The sequence below is a fragment of the Mustela nigripes genome, chromosome 1, assembly GCF_022355385.1.
Source record: "Mustela nigripes isolate SB6536 chromosome 1, MUSNIG.SB6536, whole genome shotgun sequence".
NCBI classification, from domain to species: Eukaryota; Metazoa; Chordata; class Mammalia; order Carnivora; family Mustelidae; genus Mustela; species Mustela nigripes.
This window is the reverse complement of record NC_081557.1, coordinates 131,131,547-131,152,802: the sequence shown is the minus strand read 5'-3', so window position 1 is coordinate 131,152,802 and position 21,256 is coordinate 131,131,547. Positions and strand designations below refer to the sequence as shown.

The 21,256-nt window shown below is 44.6% G+C and overlaps 1 protein-coding gene across 3 annotated transcripts in view; it reads left to right on the top strand.

Moving 5' to 3' along the window:
* Nucleotides 1-366: 366 nt before the first annotated feature.
* TMEM154 (transmembrane protein 154) overlaps nt 367-21,256 on the top strand; it is a 42,039-nt gene continuing 21,149 nt past the window's right edge. For 2 of the 3 annotated variants that reach the window (XM_059373833.1, XM_059373826.1), the window contains exons 1-4: nt 367-552; nt 6,890-6,943; nt 15,166-15,249; nt 20,973-21,233. In XM_059373833.1, the coding sequence (XP_059229816.1) occupies nt 459-552; nt 6,890-6,943; nt 15,166-15,249; nt 20,973-21,233 (493 nt within the window). In that variant the 5' untranslated portion in view covers nt 367-458. The remainder of the gene's footprint in view (nt 553-6,889; nt 6,944-15,165; nt 15,250-20,972; nt 21,234-21,256) is intronic. The other variant, XM_059373836.1, reaches the window with a different exon arrangement.

Genomic DNA, 21,256 nt, shown 5'->3' with positions numbered 1-21,256 from the left:
ATCTGAAGGGCGCTATAGCCTATGTGGCTAATGGCTACTTTATTTGGCAGATTTGGGACCTTTCCATCATCTCAGAAAGTTCTACTGGATGGCGCTGCTCTAGACTCTGGGCCGCCCCAGAGGCTCACCTTGGGTGCAGCAAAATCACCACTGGAGAATGCTTGAGGTCCAGGATCCTCAGGCCCAGATCCCAAAGGACAGCTGAGCTCTAGACCCCTTTTCTAAGAGCCAGTTTCAAAAGATGGGCGCCCGCCGCAGGGCTGGGACTGAAAAGGGTTCGTGAGACCTTGCAGGGCAACTTCTCTTTTGCAATCCTTGCTGGTCTGACAGGCTCCTACAGAATTACATCACTTCCTAAAAAACAGGCAAACACCTCTCCTTCAAGTTAGCACCGACCCAAACAAGCAGGAAACAGGAAATGTTCAGGTTTCAGGGAGGCTGAAGCCCAGCGCAGCATCATGACGGGGCGGCGGCGAGCGGACAGGAAGGCTCCCGGGGCTGCCCTCGCCTTTGCCCTGGCGATCGCGCTCCTTCCCACCGGCCAGGCTCAGGGTAAGCTACGTCCCGCTTTCCAACCCCCGGGAAGGAGGAGAGCCAGGCTGGGTCAGTGCCCGAGGCTACAGAACTCTGCCGGGAAGGGGAACACCCAGAAAACCAAGTCCTTTCTATAAAAGAAGAAGATGAAATTAGAATTGTAGTTTGGGAGGCGGGGGTGTGGAGTCTGGTGGGGGGAGGGCTTGGCTGGCTTCCCCCGCAGCCGCCCATTCCTCCTCCCGCTCCCTCACTCCATCTAACTTTCCTGCAATTTTTGTCCTCTACCAAGTGCGGGGTCCCTGTAATTTCCCGGCTTGGACGGGCATCTTAAAGAAACCATAAATTTTTTTGTCAGTTGGTGTAAAAGAATGTTTCCATCAGAAGTCGTGAATTTCCTTTTAATAATGTGGGCTGGGAAATCTGCTAGTAGCAAAATCTCCCGGAAAAACTGAGGTATGGAAATGTACTACTGGAATGTATACTAAAGAAAACCAGTCAGTTAAAAAAAAAAAAAAAAAAAAAAGTAAACAGGAAATTATCAGAGGAGTTACCAGGCATCCATTCTAACTTTTCAAGAGAAATCTTTCATCTGTTTTTCTTTGAGCTTGTTACTTTGGGGGATATTTTCTTTGCATGCATTTTTACTAATGAACCTTTACTTTAGAAAGTAATGTGATTGTAGCAAATCAAATGTATTGGGAAGACAAAATATTAAATCTCATTATTTTGAACTAAGAGCGGCAATTGATTTATACCCTTGACAGTTGCTACAACGAGCGCAATCTCCCTCGATTGCCTCATACAGTTTTGTTGACTTGCCCTTGGGTAAATAAACTCATTGCCCATGACTTCTGTCAACAGATACTACCTGTTTCTAGTAGTGCAGGTCAGTATTTCAAGTAAAAGGAAAGTTCTCACGCTAGGGTTCTTCGAATAGGATGGGGATTGGGGGGCAGGCACCAGGCACTGACCTAGCCTGTGGCAATTTCCTGGAGAGTCACAGTCAGCAGCCAAACAAACCACCCGCCCCACCAATTTCTCCTGCCCTGGGTGCTCTCCATGTGGTCTTGCCAGGCATCTGGGGTGGAAAATGAAAAGTGAAAGGCAAACCATGCCCACTGGAAAGATGTCCGGTTGAAATGCTAGGTGTGTTTCAGATGAGACCTGGGGCGGGGGGAGGGACACAGTGTGTTGTCTTAGGCACAGTTTGGGGGCTGGGAGCGAGCATGATGATGACGAAGCTCCAGCCGCACGGGTGACACAGGGAAAGTCGCTGAAGCAGGGGACGGTCAGATGTCCAAGTGCCGCGGCTGCTCAGCTCTTCTAACTGGGACCCCACGTCCCAACTGGGCCCCAATGGAGATTCCTTTCCCTGTGGGGTGTCTCTCAGCAGCCCAGGGGGCAGAGCTCGGCCTTCCTACTTCCAAGTCTTGTGAGTCTCAACGCTACCGCAGGTGCCTCAAACATGCCCTGAGAGTAATACTTAAGGCTGCCTGAGTATTTTCTGGAGCTTCTGAGTATCTTCTTGACATATCTGAGTTGAAGCGTAAGGCATCCACGAGAGGCAAAAGGGTCACGTAAAGACTCAGTACAAGTTTTCTTTCTAATGCTGGGCTCTGATCGGTGGCTCTTTCACAATAAAGACCTTTGGTTGCTCCTCATTTATACCACTTGGTCCCTTGTTTCAACCTTCTTCCCAGGTGTCTCCTCCTGTGTGCCCTCCCACGGCCCAATCAGACTGAAGGGAGTGGGTGCTCCAGGTCTCTCTTGTCAAGAATGAATGACAAGTTCCCTTTTTTCTACTTAGTGAACTCCTATGTAACCCTAAAGACCTAGACTGGAAGTTACCTTGATGTCTCCTTTGCGCCTTGCCTGATGGCTTTATCTGTGTCATGCCCACATAAAACTCAACTTCAGTACACATAGCTGATTGCATAGAATCCTAAGTGTGTGTATGTGTCTGTATCTCCCATAACCGCTGTGAGAGCGACCAGAGAAAATGCTCGGTAGCTTATCTTTGACTTGTTGGGATCCACATAAATAAAGAACTCTGTAATTGTTGACAAATGCTAAAATCATTCTAGAATGGATTTGAGGTTGAGCACTAAAAGCTGATGAGCTCCTGAAAACAGGTGGTGCGAGAATGTCAGGGAAATCAAAGGGGAAAACCTGCATTTCAGCTGAAAGTAGGGTTTACCTAGATAATCCAACATGCTTATTGGGCCCTGTCTGGATTTCCAATGTCAGAAAATGCAAAAATGTCCACTCACAAAAAGCTATATAATCAAAGCCAAGGAGAAGTCTTTTATAAATTAAGGATTGATTATCTATTTTTTAATTAATCAATGTATATCCTTTTGAGCTAATGGTGCCTAAGATGTGAGGATGTGAGTTACTAAATGGGTGTCACACTTGTATTTCCTTGAATTCTTAAGGAAGTATCTTGGAAATGTTTAGCAGTGGAATCCAGTCCGCTGAGCAGCCTGATACCCCCTCCTTGCAAGCATATTCCAGGATACGGCTCAAGTCAGTTATCAGCAGTCCCAGGCTCTGCCGCAGTACCTTGGAGTCAGTGTCCTTTCTCTATACGGAGAGCCTGCTGCAGTCTTGATTACTGTCCCAAGTGAAATAATCTACTTAGAAGTCACCGGGAGAGAAATGAGAAAACAGCTTTTCTGGGATTTTGACGAAACAGATGAGCATAGTTAAAGAAAAGCTGCAGGTTTAGGTACCTTGGCCAGCATGGACGCTAAGAAAATTCAGACTCTATGTCAAGGCGACATTCTGTCCAGGGGGTGAGGGAGTCGTTTTCACCTGGCTTCTTGCCCTGTGTCCTGTCAATGTCAGCTTAACACTATCAGAGAGCTAAAAGCAGCCTCCCAAGACACTGAAAGCGTGGGGTTTATTAGCTGCAGTGGGCAGGATGGTCTGTAAAAGGAGAGCTGAGGGCACCAGGCAGAAACAAGGAGGCTGTGTTTTGCTGGGTCAGGGTTAAACAGCGGGTTTGACGGGAAAGACTCGGAGATTTTCTGCACCGATTCAGAAGAGTAAGAACCATTAATTAGTAGATAAACTTTGAGAAGAAAAGAAGGAATTAAAGAAAATACTATTTACGTAAATGGAACTGCGATTTCTGACACTGATCTTGTCTCGTTGAGTGTGACGGGCATCTGCTATTGCGTGGGACAGTTCCAATTTCAAGTAGCCATAATGACGAGAGCAGACGCCTAGAGTCCTCATTGCATGCCAGGTGCCCTTCTAAATAATTTACATATACTCACTCATTTAATTCCCCTAATGACCTTATATAGTGAGTACGAGTATCCCTGCTTTACATATGAGAAAATGGAAGCACAGAGAGGTTAAGTGACTTGACTCGAGTCACACAGCTAAATAGTGCATCTAAGTAAGATTCAGTCTCAGGAATCCATGCTCTAACGTATACTATAACACCTTTGGGTTTTTAAGCTCTGCCAGTATAGGGTCTAGTTCCAGGTTTAGAAAAATATGTCTCTGGTACCCTTCCAACTGTAAATGTATCACATACATCTTGGACCCCCTCAGTTGGGGTCTAAGGCTATTGCATGTTAATAAAGGAACTGTATTTGTTTGGTTAGGTCAGAGACCGGCCTACAGCAAAAGGGATGGAGCAAATTGGTTTAACTTTGGCTTGTAGTGGAGGAAGGGAAGGGCTGCAAGTTGCAGCAGGAGGAACAGAGCATCTGGGGATTAGCAAAGTTAAGACCAGAAGCAGGAAAAGTGGAATGACAAAGTCACTGGTAAGAGGCTTTAGGGTGTGGGAACCAGGGAGAGACAGCACAGTCTTGTGTTAGCTGCCCTGAGAGAGCCCTGCTGAGATCTGACCTGGAGGACCAAATAGCCTTCAGGTACCAAAGAAAATAGGCAGAAACGGATTTCCTGGGGTTTAAAGTCCCTCTGTGTCTTTAAAAGCCTGACCTAAGGATCCAGAAGAGGCCTGGATCTTGGCTGGATTGGGCCCGATTCTGCAAAGAAACAGTATGACCTATAATCTGCCTACCTGTGTCGAGTTTGCACCACCCTCAAATTTTGGCAAAGATGTGGAGAAAAAGGAACTTTGCAGCACGGGTGGGAGGGTTCCCACAATCCGCTAGCCTATCCTGCTGCTTAGCCTGTGCCTTGGGCTTTTCATTTCACTTATATTTTTCATTCTAGACAGATTTTTTCATTTCCAGAAAAAAAAAGTGTGCTGTGTCTTGCTTGTTTTTTTCTTATTAATTATTCCTTCTCTCAGGTCTTTTTTTTTTTTTTTTTTTAAACATAGTCTTCTGTGCTAACTTTTATCTGCAGTTTATGTAGACCTAATCTTGTCACTGGTTCTATCTGTCAATTCCCATTCCTGATAGCTATCTTGTGGGGGAAGTGGTGCCTGGGTGGCTCAGTCAGTTAAGCTTCTGCCTTCTGCTCAGGTCACGATCCCAGGGTCCTGGGATTGAGCTCTCTCTGCATCAGGCTCCCTGCTCAGAGGAGAGTCTGTTTCTCCCTCTCCCTCTGACTGCGGCTCTGCCTACTTGTGCTCTCTATCTCTCTGTCAAATAAATAAATAAAATCTTTAGAAGAAAAAAAAAAAAAAGGAAAGAAAAGAAATCGTGGGGGCACTGAGGACTTGCTGTGGCACACAGAGGATGACTTCACCTCATTTGACAGAAACCCAGATTTCTGATTCCAGCACCAAGTTACTGTAAATACTTTCCCAATACAACCTACTCCTGTTCCAAATTGTGTTTGAAAGATACGGAGGCAGGGATGGGCCAGGCTGAAGCTTGGACCTCAGGCTTCAAGGCTGGCTTTGGGTTGGAGAGGGGACAAGCTGAGCAGTCCTCAGGGGCCAGACTCCAAGAGCTGTCTGAGGGGGTGCCAAAACCTCATGAAATGTACGAGCCAACAAAGCAGAGTCTTCTGTGGGGGTGGGTCAATCCCAGAAATGGGCAGACAAGGATGCCAAAGTCATTGCCAAGGAGAAAGAAGTAGACAGAATTAAACTGAACATCAGAAGAGGGGCCAGGGTCCACAGTGTCAAGATGATGGTGAGATCAGCCTTGGGGTGGCACACCTGACTCTGACTCTGAACTCTGCCAAATCATTGCTCCTTCCTGTCCGTCTTCACTCCCTCTTTCTATCCTTTCCTCCCCCGCCCTTTCTTTCCTTCTTCCCTCTCTCTCTTTCTTTCTTTCTCTCTCTCTCTTTCTTCCCTCCCCGCCCCTCCCTTCCTTCCCACAGCCTGATATTTTAGCTTTAACTTTTTTTAAAAAATATTTTATTTATTTATTTGACAGAGAGAGAGAGAGAGAGAGAGAGATCACAAGTAGGCAGGGAGGCAGGCAGAGGGAGAGAGAGAAGCAGCCTCCCTGAGCAGAGAGCCCGACTCCGGGGCTCAAACCCAGGACCCTGAGGTCATGACCAGAGCCGAAGGCAGAGGCTTAACCCTCTGAGCCACCCAGGTGCCCCTAGCTTTAACTTTTAACCCAAGAGATGCACCGAAGTCCCCTGAAAGCATTATATAGCCTCTTATGCCCAAAGGGCCCAACCTTTGTTCTAGGAAATCCCCATAGGTAAATTTGTCTCTAAATTTAAATTTCCTGAATCATTTTTTCTTTCTTCTTTAAAAAAAAAAAAAAATTTCTGGGGTCTGGGGATTTCCTTGTTTTTTGACATTTTGTTATACTGTAAAAAGTTGTCTCATATTTCATTCAGTATCTCTAGGTGCTGCATATTGGGAGAATTTTTCAGGTTACCAACTGTATCAGATTACTGGAAAAGGAAATTTTTCTATATAATCAGCTTGGAGGACAATTTGGAAATATTTAGTCAGCTGAATATGTTCATACTTGACAACCCCAACAATCCAATCCTAGCTATATATCCCAGATGAAGAACAAATGCACAGCAAAGAGGCATGGCCAAGAATGTTGATTGTAGCATTGTTTGTAAAGATGGAAAAAATAGAAACAACTTAAATGTGCGTGCACAGAAGAATACATGAAATTTAATACAGTCACAACATGAGATATCCTACAACAGGTAAAATTAAGTAGTCCAAATGTATGAAGATGACTCAATCTCAATCTCAAATGCAGTGTTGGCCAAAAGAGCCAATTGAAGATCATTATGCACAGAATGATTACATTTATTTAAAATTTTTAAAAACACTCCAAATTATGCTTATATTGCTTAGGGATATAGGCATATTTGAAAAGTTGCAACTGATATTGTTACCTTTAGGAGAGCAGTTACCTTTGGAGAGGGTAGGAGGGAATGAGATTGGGGCAGAGTACAAGAGAGGCTTCAACTGCATCTCTGATGTGATTCTTTTCAGAAAACACCACGAGAGGCCTGGAGACAGCAGATGGAGACCCAGGGGTCCATTCCAGTGAGTGTCCTGTTTTTTTCTGACCTGGAAGCTAGGAATGGTTTTTGTGTATTTGAATGCTTCAGTGAAAACTTATTTAAGTGGTTAAATGAAACCTGCCTTTTGCTTTCTGGACCACAAGATCTAAAATATTTATTCTCTGTTCTTTAAGAAAAAGTTGCCAACCTTTGGTCAACAGGGAAAGGTATAAGAAAATCAGTGGTGGGTACTCAGTTATCTGTTACACTGTTCTCTCAAAAAAAGGTAAAAAAAAAAAAAAAAGCATAACCTCAATACAGTCATTACCTTAAAAAATTAATATCATTATATATCCAATCAATGTCTAATTAGCTCTGATAATTATCTTATAAATGTTTTTTAATAGTTATTCTGTTCAAATTCGGATCTAAACAATATCAACACCTTTAAAAAAAAAAGGTAGGTATACATTCATAATGAAAAATAGCTAGAGTACCTTTGAATACTTCTCGAGCTTTCTTCTATATTTCCTTTCCATTGTTCCCAATCTCTCTGAAAGACAGTCAACAAGCCTTCATCTCAGCCCACTGCCATCTGGCTGCTGTGTCAAGAGCAGCCACTCAAATTCCTCTTTCTGGATCCCCAGTGCCTTCTAATAGCTAAACCCAAAGGACCCATTTCTGTCCATATTACATGTTCTCCTCTCTATCACTCAATGTAATCAACGGTGATGGAAATGCTCCTCTTCCTTGGGTCTTATGATGCCATTTTCTCCTTGATTTCCTAGGACATTGATTGCCCCCTTCCATTTTGGGATTAGAGATTTTTTTCTTCCACCTGCTCATCTCATAGTAATGTCTATCTTTTATTTCTTATTCCTTACATTCTTCCTGGGCCATGGCATCCATGTTCATGGCTTTCATCTCACTCCGTGGTTGATGATTCCCAAAAAACCCACCCCCCACCATGCCTAGTTGCCTGGCTCTAGATCTGTATTCTCGCCCTCAGTTCTTCTTGGGCATGCCACAGGGACCCTAGGCTCAGCATGTCCAGAGAGGAACTCCTCAGCTCCCTGCTAGCCTAAGCCCCTATTAGCTCTCACCTCGTCTCCTTCATTAACTTCTTAACTTATCTCCTAGCTTTTAGTCTCATCTCCAACCCCATTTCATGTAACACCCAGAGCAATAGTTCTATAAGAAAAAGTTATCATTTCCTCCTGCACTTACCCCTTCAGTGGGATTTCATTTCCTTGGGGTAGCTTCCAAACCCCTTGACATCATTTCAAGGCCCCTTATGAAAGGGGAGTTCCTTTCCTGCTTATCCCCTGACACTCCCCACCACACGCTCTAGGTACAACTACTTGAATGTGTGTCAAACTCTGAGTCTTTCTGTGTGCTTCAACTGTGATGCCTTTCCCTGACATCTTTGCTGGATAAACTTCTGAGATTCCTTTGAAGGATCTCCTCCTCTGTGAAGATTTCCTGAATCTTTCACTCCCATGTCCTCATGGGACTCCATACACAAACAATCATACACAATGACTTTTATTAAACCACATTATGGTTATTGATGTATGTGCCATTGTCCCTACCTACCCGTGTTTTCCTGGGAGGCATAGACCTGGTTTCATTTCTCAGGACCTACAACAGTGTCTGGTACATTATAGGCACATGACTGACTGAGGAATGACATGAAATTTATTCAAGAGTTACATATATTCATGACAAAATAGTAACCATTTAAATAATAAAATGAAATTGTGGTAATACCTGGATAAATATGATTTTTTAGTTAACCATGTTTTATTTTATTCCAAAATGTTAACTATTCCAAATGTTTTTATATATAAATAGTTTACTTCTGTCTTCTCACACCCAAACAGGCAACAGTTACTGCTTCCCTTCCTGTAGAGAATATTATGTAGCTGTATCTATGAGTAGTACTGAGAAAGTACTTTTTTTAAAAAAAAGATTTTATTTATCCATTTGGCAGACAGAGAGGGATCACAAATAGGCAGAGAGGCAGGCAGAGAAAGAGAGGGGGAAACAGGCTCCCCACTGAGCAGAGACCCTGATGCAGGGCTTGATCCCAGGACCCTGAGATTATGACCTGAGCCGAAGGCAGAGGCTTAACCCACTGAGCCACCCAGGCACTCCGGGAAAGTACTTTTAAAAAAAGATTTTTATTTGTCAGAGAGATAGCACAATCAGCAGGGAGAGGGAGAAACAGGCTCCCAGCTGAGCAGGGAATCCAATGCTGGGCTCAATCCCAAGGCCTCAGGATCATGATCTGAGCCAAAGGCAGGCACTCAACTGACTGAGCCACCCAGGTGCACCCTGAGAATGTATACTTAATCCATCTTCCTCTCAAACTAGGGATGAAGTTCAGACCCAGGAAATATGCATTGAGCAGCGTGACAAATTGCAGAAATGTCTTGTAGTCACAAACATTTTGGGGAGACTTTTGAAAAGAATACAAAAGGAAAACAAATTCCATAGATGATAAATTTCAAGCCAGTAAGAGCTTATTTAAAAACTTGAAAAAGAAATAAAATTTCTGTAACATAAAATAAACAGAAAAATCTGCCAGGGTGGTGGGGGGAGGGGAATGAGAGCACAGAAACATTTCCTGATTAATTAAAGAAGGTAGTTTGAAAGAAGAGTTATTTACTGGAGAAGGGTCCACTTGGTGGTGGCATTTTGGTTTCTTTTCCTTGAAACAAAACCACCAAATCTAGTTTGTTTCTGAAATTTCCATATTTCTTCTATGTGTCTTTGCTATATAGGAATTAAAATGTCTTTATTGTTTCCTGCTTCCCCACCCCATTGTAGTTTTCAGAAACAGGAGACCAGTGGTTCCTAGGGCTTGCGGACATGTGCTTTCTTTCTTCCATTGGCAGTATTATTTTAAAAATTCATGTATTCTTTTTTAAACATAATGCTTCCTTTTTATGGTTAAGATGACTAGATTTAGCAAATAAAAATAAAGGACACCCAGTTAAAGGTAAATTTCAAATACACACTTTTTCATGTGTGTTTAAGAACATCTTGTACAATTCAGTATAAGTAGAGGCCACATTTATGCACAAAAATTATTTGTTGATCTGATATTCAAATTAAACTGGCCATCCTGTACTTTAGTAACTCTATGACTAGGATTATCTTTTCTCAAGCAAAGACCATCCTTACGTTGGTATATCACTAAGAGCCCAGGCATATTGGCCATGTACCCAATTAACACGTATATGAAGAAAATTTAGGCTGAATCCTAGATCAATCATACAAATTATAAATAAAGGAAGTGTGCTGGAAAAAAAGCAAAACACATCCCAGTGATTGCATAGACTAAAACCGGGAATCCGAGAGTGGATCAACATTAGAGAATCTTCTAATGTAATTCATCTCATTAAACACCAGAAGAGAAAAAAAATTGTAGGATCATAATGATAAATGCAGAAAAGAGCCTGGCAAGAGAGTGGGACCACCCAGCATCAGTAGTTCAAGCAGCAACACTCACTTCTCAGTGCTGGAGCCCTGTGAGATTGGCCGGGATGGAGGGCAGGATTGAGTTTTTCTCAAGGTAAAGTAGGATCAGAAGTAAGCAGGGCTTAGACACCTGGTAAGGGACTTTGCTGACCCCAGAATATCCAATCCCCAATCTGCCCTCCTCAGACACTACTCTAGGGACCTCGGGAGATTGTCTCCTTCCTCAGCCTCTCAAACTCTTGCTCTGTGCTCCCCAGTAGGCTAGCGATGGGAACTTCTGAGTACCCCTTGTCCCCCTTTCTCCTGCAGCTGGTGATGAGGTACCGTAGTCCCTGAGCAACCAGCTCACATCTCCTTTCCCTGCTCTCCTGTCCTCTGATTTGTCGCAAACATCCATCTACCACTTCGTTTTTTGGCTTGTCCCTGTCTTTCGGTTGCTTTCTCTGACAACTCTGAGTTGTCACCGGTAGGTGGAGGGCCTCTGTGCCCCGCGGAAGAGCCCACCTGTCTCCCTCCCCTACTCAGAGCGGGGCTGGTAGCAGGCCAGGGAGAGGACAAGGGCTTGGCCAAGAACATTTGTTTCCAACTTACTCTCTAGAATTGTATTCTTGAAACTGGCTATTCAAAAGAGAGATAGAAAGGTAATAAACATAGAAAAGTATTCAGATTATGAATGACCATAGATATTATTTTAATAGAATCCTTTTTTTCCATTTCAAAGCACTTGTGCATCTATTATCCCACTGATGGTAGAAAGAGTTTTAAATATGAAAAATGCATGTGTATTCTGTCCCATAAAAATACTTGAATTCCTTTAAACTGCCAGGTACCACAGGCTAGAGTAGGTCTCCAGTGTGCAAAAAGGTAGCCAGACTGTCAAAAATGCAGCTTCTGCAAATGAGTAACTTTAGACCGGGACAGCCTGAGGGTCTGGGCAAGTCTGATTAAATATGAGTAAGCTTTCTTTTAAAAAGACATAAAAATAAACAGTTTAAAACAGAAAAGACATCAGAGCACCGTGGGCCTCCTTCGCGGGGCATGTTTTCATCTGATAGTAAATTGTAATTGCAGGTGTGTCTCAAGGCAATGCGGTGAAAATAGAACCAAGCTTCAGAAGTAAATTCCCAGAGCAGACTACCACAGGGAAGCATTTTACCAGAAAACCCTCCTCAAAATAAGCAAAAGGAACATTTGTCAACCTTCTTTCAACATGCGAGATCATCCCCTTTAGTCAGCTGATGGCTGGAGAGACAGGGTGTGCAAAACACGGGCACCGCTTTCCCCTGAATCTCCTGTGGTAGAACCTGCCCTTCTCCTTCAGTGCTTTGCCTCCCAATCCGTTCAGCCACGCTTATGCTGACCATATCTTCTTCAGATAAATATGTCAGGAAAAATATGTTCAGGAATATTTTCAATTAACCAAAATTATTAAATACATCATACAACAGAGCATATAATGAAAACAACAATCCTTCCGAGTCCCTAGTCCTGTTCCCAGAGAATTAGGTCACCTGTGGGAAACCATGTGGAATACTAGATTCCCTCCATCCCACCAAACAAAAACTACAAACATGACATTTCTCAGGAGTCTTCACTGGCATTAAACCGTTCCTCTCATTTTCCAGTGTTTTCTTTAAAATTCAGGTAACCTTTTGAGGACACCACCTAGTTCTCTTTGTAACTAAGAACGCACTGTGTGTATTCTTGGAAGAGAGTGGACAGAGAGAGGAGGACAGGATATTCTTGTTAAAAAGGTGAGAGATGTCCTCTTATTGTCTCTCCAACTAACCTGACTTATTTACATTTCCTGAGCAACTTGTACACAACGGCGACTGTACAGCAGACAGGGTTCCAGGAGTTAGGGAGAGATACGGCGCCAAACCGTGGAGGCATTTGGCAATAAACAAGTACCTGAATGAACTCCTCTCAGATGATACACAGTAAGTCAGCATTGTTTTGAAACCAAGCAAACCAGAGAAAGGGCAGAACACTTCAGAAGCCATGAAGGATTGTGTCCCAGTGGCTCACCATCAAGGAGCCATTGTCTGTCCACCTGCTGTTGGCATGTTCTGGCATCAAACGCCATCGCCCTCCCACAGACGGGCTGCGGCCCCATGAGTCTGCTGAGTCATCTGTTCTCATTCTTCCCTGGCCCATCACAGCCAGATTCCACAGATGCTGAGCCACTGGTTTGTAAAAAGATGCCAGAACCAGAGAGAGAGACCATTTACTTGATAGCCACATACGCCTATTCACCTATTAGTTTCACTTCCAGAGGCTTCTTTCTGTGTAGGGGTCTCCAATCACCTTTAAAGCGGGTAAGGACTATCTTCATGAATAACAACAAATTAAAATAAAGTCAAGGGACTTACAGTTTAACTCAGTAACTCTCAACCCAGTATCCTTCCTTACTGCAAGCTTACTGCTGAAAGTTCTGGGGCAGCTTTGAGGACATATCGTTGCCCAGGTGCAGCAGCAGATACCCTCACATAACGGATGTGGGTGTAGCTTAAAACCCACCAGGCAGTGTTGGTGGACCGTGAGTGTTGAGAATAAGAGGTGTTACCAATAATTAAGCACAACTAAATAAGCTTGTCTGGGCAACTTAGACCCATAGCTGTCAAAGTATGGCATCCAGACCAGCTGCGGCAGCATTGTCTTAGAAATGAAAATCCCTGGGGCTCCTGGCCAGCTCAGTCAGTAGAGCATGTGACTCTTGATTTTTGGGTTGTGGGTTCGAACCCCATGTTGGGTGGGGAGATTACTTAAAAATAAAATCTTTCAAAAAAAACCCTTAAAATTCTTGGTGTCATCCCAGATCTGCTAAAGCAGAGACTCTGTGAGCAGGGGCCGGCACTCTGTTTGAGGAGCTCTCCAGGTGATTCTGACGCTAACGTTTGAGGACCACTGGTATAAACCTCCAGGCTGAACTGTCTGCAGGCACTGCTGCTGGAGATGAGGGTTTTACGCTCCAGCACAGTCTCTTATGTTCAGACTTACTCAGGAAGTCGTGGTTGTCCCAGTGCTCTCTCAGTCCAGCCTGGCCAGAGTCTCTCAGGAGCTCCAGGCTACAGTGATGATTCTTCAGCTACTGCATTCTGGTGATGGAGTTGGCAGCTTTTGGCATCCAACTTCCTGACCTCTGACTCTTCCCCGGTTTGCCAAGGAGGAGCACGGAGAGCAGGAGGGGAGGGTGCTAGAGTGGCCCAGGGGGTGACTGGAAATGGGTAAGGTTGGGCTACAGTGGTTCTCAACCTGGAGAACTAAAAAGTACTGAGGCCGGGGCTCACCACAGATACTGGAGGTAAAGTTTTGGGCATCAAAAGAGTGGAAAGGTTCTGAGGTGATTCTTTCATGCAGCCAAGGCTGAGAACCCCTGGAGAGCTTCTTGGTTTGATTTTGTCTCCTCCTTCTCACACTGACTGGCTCTTTGCTGTGTGCAGCCCTACAGGGGGCTGAGAAGTAGGCTGACTTCTTGGTTTAGTGTCTTGAATGTTTTGAAATTCATATCCTCCCGTTACTCTTCAAAGCAGGAGTGAGTTTGAATGCCTGCCTTTTGTTTCCTTTCGTTTCATTATCTGAATGATCAAGTTGTTTAAAATCATAAAATAAAATGAAATATGGGCACTTGGGTGGCTCAGTAGGTTAAGCGTCTGTCTTTAGCTCAGGTCATGATCCTGGGGTCCTGGGATCCAGTCCGCATCTGACTTGCTGCTCAGCAGGGACTCTGCTTCTCCCTCTGCCCCTACCCCCCTTGAGGGCACACGTGCACGCTTTCTCTCTCTTTCCCTCTCTATCTTGCAAAAATAAAGAAAGAAACTCTTAAAAAAATAAAATGAAATAAAAGTTAACATAATATGGGCACAGAGTCCACATGACAAATGAAAGAATGGGTCCTCTGATTGAGGCCCAACATACTTGATGCTATCCCAGGTTTATGCCATTCGCCCAGCCTTGTTCTACTTTACATTATAACAGCCACGTGGCATTCTTTCGGTTGGTACTAATTCTTATCTTTTGGGGTTTTTTGTTTTGTTTTTTTCCCACTTAAAAAAAAAAAACCAAAAACAAAAACCAAAAAAAAAACTAGAGCTAGGTTGCATATTTGTTCCACTTTCAAAAAAAGAGGAAGTTAGCTGGTTTGCCTGGCTGGGAAGCAGAGTCATTTCCACTTAGCAGAGTCCCTAGCGGGGGTGGGGGGGGGGTGTGGGGGGAGGGTGGGGGGGTAGGTGAGGGGGGGGTCACGTGCCTGTTCCGAGGCTGGGACCCCTCAGGCTCACTGAGAACATTTCCCCCACTTTCCAACCTACCTCCGAGGATTTGCCCCAGGGTCCTTGCCAGATGTGTGGAGTATGCGCCCCAGATGTGTTTGCATGATATTGTCAAAAATCTTTCGGAAGGGACGCTGCAGGCGCAACTGATGAGCTGGTAATTTTAGGATTTGAGGATTAAAAGCCAAGTGGAGCGCTTTCCTCATTCCCATGCCAACACCAGAGATACAGAGATTTGGCGGGACCTGAGTGGAGGGAGAGAGCCGGTGAAAGGGAGAGTGCAGGGTGGGGGCGGGAGAGTGTGCCTGGGGACCCTTTGAAGACAGAGCTTCCATGGTGGCCTGGAGCCCTCGCCACCCCACACGGATTCCCTGGGCAGGTCACTTGCGGGCCCAGGCCCCGCCGGGTGTCCCTTACACTGCGGGTCTGCTTGTCCCATACTGTCCTTGCTCTTCCTTCTTCTCTTCTGTGCTTTTGCAGCCTAACGCCTCTCCCTTTTCGCTTACAGGCTGGACCCTCTCCATTTCTGCAGCTTTCTCAGTTTTAGCTCCCGGGCCATACATATTTTACCCCGAAATATGTCCAAATTTAGGTAAGCAGACACAACAACGACAAAAGAATGAAGCCGTTATTGCGGACAGATTAGTCCCCTGGGGAGCAGCAGAGAAACCAGTGAGTCTAGAGAGGGGGGAGGGAGAAGGGGCGGACCATAAAGGAAGTAGCAAATCCACCAGCACCTGGCAGGAGTGTGGGGCCCTCTGGGTTAGCCTTAGCTGCATTTTCATGTCTGTGATTCCCTTTGCTCTTTGGGGGAACACGCTGGGGTAGGCAGGAAAGGGTCCTCCTTTTCTGGCCTTTAAGAAAGGGAAGGTTGAAGCCAAGAGGGGCTTTCGCAGGCCCTGTCGGTCGGCATCCTGCCTGCCACGATGCCACGGAGATGTCCACAAAGTTCACACATCACACAAGACACGGCCCTGAATGTTCTGCTTCACACGGAAGCCCCAGACTCGCTTCCTGAGGGAGAGTTCTGGGTTTTCCCGTAAGAGTGCTGGACCCCTTAGGTTGGTTATCCCAGCAGCATAGGATGGTTCCTACAGGAAATCACTCTTGACAGTTATGGGCCTCAGTGAGGGTTGCTTAGAAAAGGCTGGGGTCCAAGGCATGTCCGAGGTAGTGTGGCTTTAGGGGGCCCTGTGTCCATTGGGTTAAGAGTTGCTGTTACCCCATGAGCCACAGGACAGCCTCCATAATGCTCCCGAGAAACATCCTCTGAGCTGCCGTCTGGACTCCCCTGCCTTGTCTTGTGATCCCTGGCTCCTCTGCAGTTCCCACCTTGGGTTTGTCCATCCCTGGTTTTCTTCTGAACTCTTACCCAGGTCACCCATGCTTGGTCATTGACCTGATTCAATGGCCTACCCTAATTTCCCAGCTCCCCTGTTAATGACATATAATGCTCCTGGCATGAACTCTTGGGACTGATCCCCACTCTTGGTCAACTTCTGCCCCTCCTTTCTCATCACACACTCTGCACACCCAGTATTTTCCTAACTTAACTTTCTGCCAGTCCTCATGGTGTGAGGCCTGGGCTGGAGCTATCTCGGAGAAGTTATGAGGGCAGACCTCTAAGAGTAGTTTGGTGCTGTCTCCTCTCCCCACGGCACCCAACCCCCTCTCTCTACACTTGAGACGGAATATGGACAGTACAGGGGTGCCTGGGTGGCTCAGTTGGTTAAGCATTTGCATTTGGCTCAGGTCATGATCCCAGGGTCCTGGGATCTAGTCCTGCATTGGGCTCCTTGCTCAGTGGGAAGACTGCTTCTCCCTCTGCCTGCTGCTCCCCCTGCTTTTGGTCTCTCTCTTTCTCTGACAAATAAATAAAATCTTCTAAAACAATACACATTGTACAGGCACAAGTGCCAACTGAAGGATGTACAGGGGTATTTATTATGACATCTCTGAGAATGCAAAAGAAACAACCTAAATTTCTGTGAATAGGAATAGGTTATGATACAACCAGATAATAGGGGGAAAACAACTCCCTGTATAGAGACAGGAAATAATCTTGAAAACCAGTTTTTAAGTTAAAAAAAAAAGCAAAGGGTAGAACATATGTAGACTTTGTTACCTTTTGTGTTAAAAACAAAAACAAAAACAAAAACAGGAAATGATACATAGGCAGGGAGTTTCTCTGGAAGGCCACCTCTGGGGAAGAAACAGGAGTAACTAGGGGACGTGGTGTAGTGACATTTCCTTTTTGACCTTAGTACCATGTGCCTAAGTACCATGTCTAAGTACTTGTACCATGTACAAGTACCATGTCTAAATACCATGTGTCTAATAATTTTTAAAAATTCTAATTAAAAACAAGATAAACACTATATGTGTGGAAATGTGGAAGTAGATGGGGCTTTGGGGATCACCCCTTAGTTGTACAAACTAGGACAGTAGGCCACAGAGGTGAAGAATTCATTCAAATTCCCACTACTTCGAAGTGAGAGAGCTGTGACTGGAAACTTCACTGTCCTTTGGCACCTATGCTCTAGGGAATGCGGTTTTCAAACCCCATGTAGCAGAACTTATAAATGTCAGGGTTGTAACCCAGGGCAAGACATTCGAGACTCAGTTTCTTCATCTGTAAAATGTGCACAATAAATTTGTCATGAAGATGAAATTAGGCAGTGCCTGTTATCCTAGCTAGTTCCTAGCATATAAAGCATCGGATTCATGCCAGTTGCCATTATTTATTATTTTTGGCTATGATGGTGTTGGATGGGGCAGAGAGAGCTGGGAGGAAGGTTCTCATAGAAGCATCTGGAGATGAAGGCTTGTAAGGTAAAGAAAAATAAAATAGGGAGCGAGACTGACCCCTTGGTTCTTATTTATTCAGGTAGTCACTAGAGATTCTGAGAGAGTAAATGAGGCTTCATGTGGAAGATGTATGTTAGGGTGTATATGAGAGGGATATGGGGAGAGAAATGCCAGCCCTTTTCACTGCCAATTGTCAGTAAAGGCTACCTGTGACCAGCACTGCTCCTTATACTGAAAAATGAATGTGCCACCTGGGACCATCTGGTTGTACCATTTCTCTTTCATTCCTGATTATCCAAATGCCCTCGTTATTCCAGCTACCATATTTCCTTCCTTATTTTCTCTTCTTCTGGGGCAAGGGTCAAGTGGTGACTCAAAGCCTTCCTTGGAGGGGTGGATGGTTGAGCGTCCAGCTCTTGGTTTTGGCTCAGGTCATGATCTCAGGGTCGTGGGATCGAGCCCTGCATTGTGCTCTGTGCTCAGCAGGGAGTCTGCTTAAGATTGTCTCTCCCTCTCCCTCTGCCCTGCCTCCCACACCTGCTCTCTCTCTCTTTTTCTCTCTAAAATCAATAAATTTTATAAATAAAATAAATAAAACTTAAAAAAAAAAAAGACTTCCTTGGAGAGGTGCCAAGCTCATCTTGCTGTTCTGGGCAGCTTTGCCCACAGTGCACCCGGGCTGAGGAGGAGTCCTGCAGAGCCAAGGTTTCTGGGACCCATCCCCTCACCCTTCCCTTTCGTGACAGGAAGCCACCTCCTTATAGGCAGAGGAGCAAGGACAGGGGGTTCCCTCTCTTGTTCATCACTTGATGACTGGTAATCATCATATTCCTATCTTATCGGAAGGAAAATACTATGTGAGGTTTAATGCTCGGGTTCTGCCACTGGCCCTCTTGGGTTCAAACCCTCCTCCATGATTGCTCTGTGACTATGGGTAAGCTGTGTAACCTCTTCGCCCCAGTTTCCATCTGGAAAAATGGTAAGGGCAAATGAGATAATCTGCGTAAAAGACAGAGCACAGGACTTGTCTTGGTCAGTTCTCTGGGAAGGTTAGCCTGACATAGTGGCGGCAGCCTCAGCTGTAGTAGAAGTAAGGGAATGAGATAAAAGGCAAGTCTGGGGATTCGAGGAAGGTCCATGAGCACTGACCTGAAGAAACAGGGTCAGGGGGCGCCTGGGTGGCTCAGTGGGTTAAGGCCTCTGCCTTTGGCTCGGGTCATGATCCGAGCCCCGCATCGGCTCTCTGCTCAATGGGGAGCCTTCTCCCCCCACCCCCGCCTACCTCTCTGCCTACTTGTGATCTCTCTCTCTCTGTGTCAAATAAATAAAATCTTTGAGAAAAAAAAAAAAAGAAAGAAACAGGGTCAGTACCACCAACTGCACCTGCAAAGGTGCTGCTCCCCCCCCCCAATGTCCCATAAATGTCTAGTCATCTCTGGTTGGATTATCAGTGAAGCATGCTATTTGGTTCCAATAGCTCTGCAAACAAGGTGACTCTAATGAAGAGATTGTTCTGTCTTCTAATAAAGGACAAACATCTTTTCCTGGTTCAGGGTGATACATGATGAATCAAAGCTCTTCACATAGGTTATTATTATTAACTTATTACCTTGTTTCAAAAACATATATATAGACAAAGCCACTTACCCCAGACAGAGGTCAATAAATAGTAGACATTTTTTTGAAATCCTGCTTTTGGCAGAAACACATGAGGGACACTGGTTTCTGCAGTTTGTGATTGATTCTGATGGTTTTGGGTGGCATTTACCAATGAGATTTTTCAAGTGGATTGTCTGCTCTTGGAGGAAACTGAGACGTTGGTCTGTATAACAACAACAACAACAAAAAATTAGACTATGATCAAAAAAATGTTTTTATAAATAAAATCAGAGGAATCCATTGTCACTGAGTAGCACAGACAGACAGGAGTGACATGGACCCTGCAGGGACCTGCTCCGATGTTCTGCAGGGCTACTGACCTCTGAGTAGAAAGCTTGGCTTGTAGCAACTGACTTTTCTATTTGCACAGCACCTTGCTCTTTAGAAAGAATTTTCCCATCCATCACCTTATTGGATTAGTTTTCTATGACCCGAACTCATATGCTCTCTTCCTTGGTGGGCCCCATATGAAGGATAAGCTATGCTATGCTATGATAGGATGAATACCTTCTGCTTACCTTACTGTGATCACTACATAGCCAAGGTGAGGGGAGATTTGTTAGATAATCGTCAGGCTCATAGTCCTTCCCAGCCCTGGGATGAACCCCAGGATGGCTTTCCACACAATCGGAAATTCAAACAGAATAAACTTGCTTAAAGTTTCTTAATAGGGAAAGTTCTGAAAATGCTTTTTATGAAATACATTTAAATATTGGTGTAGTTTCCTCAGTCCCTAGGGGAAGTTCCTCCTGAGAACGTCGCCTTACAAATGAAGTACACGCTATGTTTTTATTTAGAACCCAGGAAAATTTCTGTCAGATAATCCTAAAGAGACTCAATACTCTGCACTATGTGGGAACTGACACTGAAACCCAATCAGTCACCCCAGTTTCTAAGAATTCTTCCACACTGATAGGTAACCTTTTATTAAAAATCAGGACAGTCTGGAATACCTGGATGGCTCAGTCAGTTAAGTGTCAGAGACTTGGACTCTTGGTTTGGGCTCAGGTCATGATCTCAGGGTTGTGGGATCAAGCCCCATATTGGGCTCTGTGCTCAGTGGGGGGTCTGCTTCAGATTCTGTCTCTCCTTCCATCCCTCCTCCTCAGATCCTGCCCTTCCTCACGCAAGAGCACACACAATCACACTCTGTCAAATAAATAGATAAATAAGAGATTTTTATTTTTAAGATTTTATTTATTTATTTGACAGACGGAGATCACAAGTAGGCAGAGAGGCAGGCAGAGAGAGGAGGAAGCAGGCTCCCTGCTGAGCAGAGAGCCCGATTATGGGGCTTGATCCCAGGACCCTGGGATCACGACCCGAGCCAACGGCAGAGGCTTTAACCCACTGAACCACCCAGGCTTCCCTAAATAGATAAATAAATGAATAAATAAAATCTTCAAAGAAAATTGGGACAGTGTGCGTTCCTTTATACACAAGTGTTGCAAGGAAAGTAGTTCACTTCTAGTAGATACGAATTTAGGTTTACCCAGAAATGTTATTGAAATAGCATGATCCCCTATAGGAGATGTTCTGGAATATCAGCCTTGACACAACAAAGCTTCTCAATGCCCTTTGCGCAAGCTTGTCTAACGTACCTGGTCAGGGCTAACCTGACTGCATTTTGTGGAAGGTTTCTCTCCAGACTCTGATCCCATGTTCAATATACTCCCAGCCTGAGCCCCATTTACGTTTAATCGATACTCAGTCACACTGAACTGGAAATCAAAGGCAGGGGACCAAGTTTACCACAGGATGCGTGTAGGATGTATTTAAAAATCATTGAAAACATGACATAGTAGCTTTGTCTCCATGGCAATCTCAATTTTGTGTGTGTCCCTACAGATTTTTTTGAGGAAATAGAACAGTCAGCAGATATGTCCCTGGAAGAGGAAAGAAGACATGAAGATTTTAATATACAAAATACATTTGATACAGTGACCACAGGAGCACTCACTGCAAATTCAAGTTTCAGCGACTTTGACGAGGATGAGAATCAGTTAGAATTTGTATTAATGGTGTTGATCCCACTGGTTTTATTTGCCCTCCTATTTTTATCAGTGATAATCCTTGTAATACGCTATAAAAGAAAAAAAGCCAAACAAGGTAAATATTTTGTATGTTCCCAT